At 44.9% G+C, this 4,934-nt stretch overlaps 1 protein-coding gene across 4 annotated transcripts in view; it reads right to left on the minus strand.

Moving 5' to 3' along the window:
• Positions 1-2,007: 2,007 nt before the first annotated feature.
• Ccr3 (chemokine (C-C motif) receptor 3) overlaps positions 2,008-4,934 on the minus strand; it is a 20,353-nt gene continuing 17,426 nt past the window's right edge. For all 4 annotated transcript variants that reach the window (XM_005383453.2, XM_013513483.1, XM_013513484.1 and 1 more), the window contains one exon: positions 2,008-3,119. In XM_005383453.2, coding sequence (XP_005383510.1) covers positions 2,032-3,119 — 1,088 coding nt within the window. In that variant the 3' untranslated portion in view covers positions 2,008-2,031. The remainder of the gene's footprint in view (positions 3,120-4,934) is intronic.

The following is a 4,934-nucleotide window of genomic DNA, read 5'->3' on the forward strand; positions in this document are numbered from 1 at the left end:
TAACACAGCCTGAGCACTGGGCTGCTATGAAATTTCCTCCACTGGATCAGTGAGTCCACCACCTTTATCTCAGCCTTGTGCAGAGTCTCAGGATATGAGCAAAACACAGTAATTATTTTTCTGCCAGAGTGTAACACTCATGGCCTTTAGTCTCCTTCCAAATAAGTTCCTCATTCCCAGCTGAAACCTCCTGAGCCTGGCCTTTATTATCTGCATTCCCATCAGCATTCTGATTCTCAGAGCACTGAGCATAAAGCTCTTACAGCATTTTACTATCAATCTTACCCATCGAGCTCTTATAGCATTTTAGGGCTTCTCTAGGTCAAATCTCCAAACCCATGCAAACTCCTCCCACAAACCACTTCCAAAGGCTTCTAAACCACATCGTCAGATACAGATACAGCAACAACTACACTCTCAGTACTAATTTTTAAATATTAGTCTGCTTTCTTATTGCTGGAAAGAATACATGACACTCACAAGTTAAAGGAGTAGATACTTATTTGGCTGGTGGTTTCAGAGGATTCCATCTATGATCAGCTGGCTGTAAGTCAGAATATCATGGCAGAGCAAAGCTATTTAGTTCACGGAGGTGAGGAAGCAAAACAGAGGAAGTGTCAGAGAAAAATAAACAAAGGACCAGATGTAGTCCCCAGGTCACCCCCCATGACCCATGCAGAAACATTCAGAAATGTGCTTTGAGAATCTCCTGGGTAGCTCCCAAACTGATCAAGTTGACAAGCACAGCTGTCGTAGTTTGTCTTATATTTTTGCATCTTCATTGAAGCTAAAGCAGTGCGTGCCCTGCGTCCCTGTCACCTGACAGCTGAATGAATAGCTGGTGGGCTCGTTTGACGCTGTCACATGTGCTTGCTAGTAAGAGGCACATATTAAACAGAAACTTAGAACTTACTTTCCCAAGAAGCTATAAGCAGCAGGAAGAAAGGGAAATGAGGGCCATTCCTTTTAAAAAATACTTTTACATTAGAAGTTGAATTTCCTCCCCTTAGGATGTACCTCACCCAAGTTCCATTCATTTTTGTGTCTCCCGCAGCTTCTAGTACACGGTATGAAATACAGACACTCATGGAGAGCTCAGCTGAGTAAAACTGGAGGACTAGAAATCCCCACTAGACCACCTGGTTGTGGAGATGACATAGCAGCTGTGCACCATGATGACTGTTCTTTATCCTTAGCACAACTACATCCATGGAGCCTTTGGCATCTCCCTCTGACTATCATGAAATCTTTAGTTTCAGTGATAAGTCTGAGTGTCTCTAGGAGCCTTTTGACCAGAGCAGTAGTTTTCAAAGTGTGGTCCCAGGGCAAAGCCGACAGCCACTGAGCCCTTTTGAGCCTAACCTTTCCCCCGTCCATGCATGGCACTCATGTACAGGGGAGGCCCTTGACCTGCTCTGCCTCAAGAGACTGGTATTTAAGAGGACAGCATGCACCCTCTGGCTTGTGGGAGTCACTCATGAGAAATCTGGTCATTTAGTATAAACAGGAAAATAATGATCTGTTAAGAATATTTAGAACTGGTGTGGCATGCTATTATGTTGCTTGGGAATATTTATCCACATACAACCCCTCCTACATACAAACACACAAGAGCCTTTCGTAAAGCAGAGAAAGAGTGAAGCATGTCAGGAAAAAAGCAGGTAACATACTACATTCTGTGCAATGTGTCATTTATGTTAATAGCTGGATGAAGTAAAGCTCTAAGTTACAAAATATGTTACTTGTTTGGGGCCAAGCATAACAGCTATCTAACAGGTGCATTAAAATTTAGGTAGCTCTTCAGGGAATCAAGCAGGGGTCTTCTTGGCTGATGAGAAAACTGCCCATTCTGTGGCCTCTGGTGATGACCTTGGAGTGGGCACACGCTGGCACCATCGTGTGTATTGTAACGACTTCAAGAGCTTCAGCTTTGTGCTGCAAGTTCAGAGGACTAGCCGAGAGATCAATGCAGCTAACTATGCATTTGCTTTTCCTGCCCAGTCCATTTTTAGGAGGCTTTCTGCACCAGATCTAAAACACAACGGAGAGTTCTGGGTCCCCCGATGATGGAGAAATGGAGCTGCTTCTTTCCAGTTTCTCACTGGGGAGGAAGGGGATGTATTTGCTCAAGTGCACAGCCACATTCCTGTGGAAGAAGTGGCGCAGGTATTTCCGGAACCTCTCTCCCACGAAGGCATAGATGATGGGGTTGACACAGCAGTGGGTGTGGGCGATCACCTCTGTCACCTGCAGGGCCATGTCCAGCTGTTTGTTCTGCTCACAGTTGTTCAACAAGGTCACTTCAAAGGCAGAGAGAAGGAGAACCAGGTTGTAAGGTGTCCAGAAAATAAAAAAGACGACCATTATGACAAAAATGAGCCGGATGGCCTTGTACTTTTTCTTATTGGGACATCGCAGCAGGGTTTTAATGATTCCCGTGTAGCAGAAAACCATAAGGAGCAGAGGGAGTGCGAGACCAAAAATGTTCATCCTGAGAGCTTGGAAACGCTTCCAGTGGTCTTCTTCCTCCTCTGGGTAAACAGGACCACAGACAAATTCTTCAAAGTGCTCATGGGTCCCATGGAAGATGAATTCAGGGAGGGCAGCTAGCCCTGCCAGGCCCCAGGTGATGACACTGGTTATGACACCAAAAGTCACAGTCCGGGCTCGCAGGGCAAACACAGCATGGACGATGGCCAGGTACCTGTCAATGGTCAGCAGGATGATGAAGAAGATCTCACCGTACAAGCCCACGTAGTAGAGGCCAGACAGGAACTTGCACATGAAATGTCCAAACACCCACTTATTCAATGCAACATAGGAAATCCAGAAGGGAAGTGTGAAGAGGAAGAGCAGGTCAGAAATGGCCAAGTTGAGCAGGTAGATGTTGGTCATGATTCCAAGCCTCCTGTACTTTGTGAGGATCACTATGACCACCATGTTTCCCAGGAGGCCAACAATGAACACCAGGGAATACAGTGGGGGTAGGAACTGGGCCCCCAAATCCCTGATGCTGACTTTGAAACAAGGCAATGCAAACACATAGTCATAGGTTGTGGTCCTATAGAACTCAGCCTCCAGCTCTGCTTCCTCTGGGTAGGTCTCCATCCCACTGGTCCCTGTGGTAGAAGAAACAACAATCTCATAATTAAGTAGGATTGCTTCTGCTTAATTGCCCTTAAGCAGCGTCTGGTTCATCCACCAGATAGTTCATCCACCCAGCAAAGACGTGAGGAACAGTCTGGGCATTTTGGAGATTCTCTAGTACATATGTCAAAAGCTGTATCAGAAATACTATGAGTGAGATCAGAAAGTGAGACCAGGAGATAGAGGGATGGTAGGAGGATTAGGACAATGTCCTGGGTAAACTGAAGGCATGAGTGAACTGAGATATGTAAGCCTCAAGAAATTGCAATGCAAGGGATATTCTACTGAGGACAAGAAGCCTACAACAGCAGCAACTGCATACCTGCATTTCCACATACCTGGCATCTGGTGACACCTGCCACTGACAAACTGCCTCTTTCACATGCTAAAGGCTGCATATAAGTCCCTAGATGTAGATGCTTCCATGGTGTCCTCTATCAGAACCCCACTCGGCTAGACAGAGCTTTTCTTTGTTCTTTCTAATAAACCACACCTAGTTCATTCCCCACTACTGTGCTGTCAGCCCATTCCTCAAGAGCCCAGAGGGAAAAACTGATTGGGTCTTTGGTGTCCAACATGGAGCCTCACTTCTCTGTAGAGAGAGAGGTAGGTGTGGTGGGATGGTTGGATCTCACACACACAGTCTCCAAAGGAAGCCTCTCATTCACAGACAGCCACCTCTTGAGATACCAGGTGTTATGGTTGATTACCTTGTGTCAACTTGAGGAGTCTAGAGCCTTGGCTAAGTGATTCAACAGTTCTACATCCTGACCTGTGCAAGAGGAGGGCATGGAGATGGTGCGGGTGTGGGCAGATAGCCTGCAAACAATACAAGGAGGGAAAAGAGGCTTGTTCCCTCCCCTTTTTGCTCTCTTTGCTTCTGCTGTCTTGTGCCACCTTAAAGTGTTGCCCCTGTGCTCTGCCACCCGGCCTTGGAGCCAGCTGATTTTAGACTAAAGCCTCCACAAATTGTAAGCTAAGTGAACCTTTCCTCCCTTAAGTTTGAGTGTTGAGTATTTTGTCTCAACAACAAAAAAAGTAACCAAGACAAAATTTGGTACCAGGAGTGGGATCATTGCTGTGAGTATACCTGACCATGTGGTTCAAGAACCTTTAAAGATGGCTTGCAAAAAATGTTTTAAAAGGTTTGGATATTTCACCTAAAAAAAAAAAGTGCTACAGTGCCTTTGGCTGTTCTGTATGAGAGATTTTGGTCAGAGCTCAAAAAACCAGAAGGCTGATAAAAGTCCTGCTGATAAAAACCTAGTTCGAGAGGTTTCTGCTAAAAAAAGGGACTGCAGTGGTTGTTAGAGTCTAGATGATATATGTTATGGCTTGACAAAAAGTTTGTCTGCATTTTGCTTGTGTCCAGAGATTTTGCCTGAGACTGAGATTAAGGGCGGTAGACTAATTAATTTGGCAAAAAAATTTCAAGGCAGTCAAATGTTGAGGTGGTGGCATAGCATTCAAGAGCAAAGAGCCCAGTAGGATGATTTTATTTTATTTGGTACTGGGAATAAAACTCATGACCTTGCGCTTGCCAGGCAGGTGCTGTGTTGCTGAGTTATATCCCCAGCTCAGATGATTTTAAATGTTGTGAGTTTGGCCAAGAAAAAAAAAAAAAAAGCTCCAGTAAAGCTGTAGACTGCAAAGATAGAGCTAAAGAGATCTCCATTGCTAAAAAACAAAAAACAATTAAAAAAAAGGTAGCCTAAAGACATGAAAAAGCAGCAAGTCTCCACACTTTGCAGCCTCAAAACTACAAATGTGAAAGACTTTGCTTAAAA

The sequence above is a fragment of the Chinchilla lanigera genome, unplaced genomic scaffold, assembly GCF_000276665.1.
Source record: "Chinchilla lanigera isolate Chin_1 unplaced genomic scaffold, ChiLan1.0 scaffold00019, whole genome shotgun sequence".
Classification (NCBI taxonomy): Eukaryota; Metazoa; Chordata; class Mammalia; order Rodentia; family Chinchillidae; genus Chinchilla; species Chinchilla lanigera.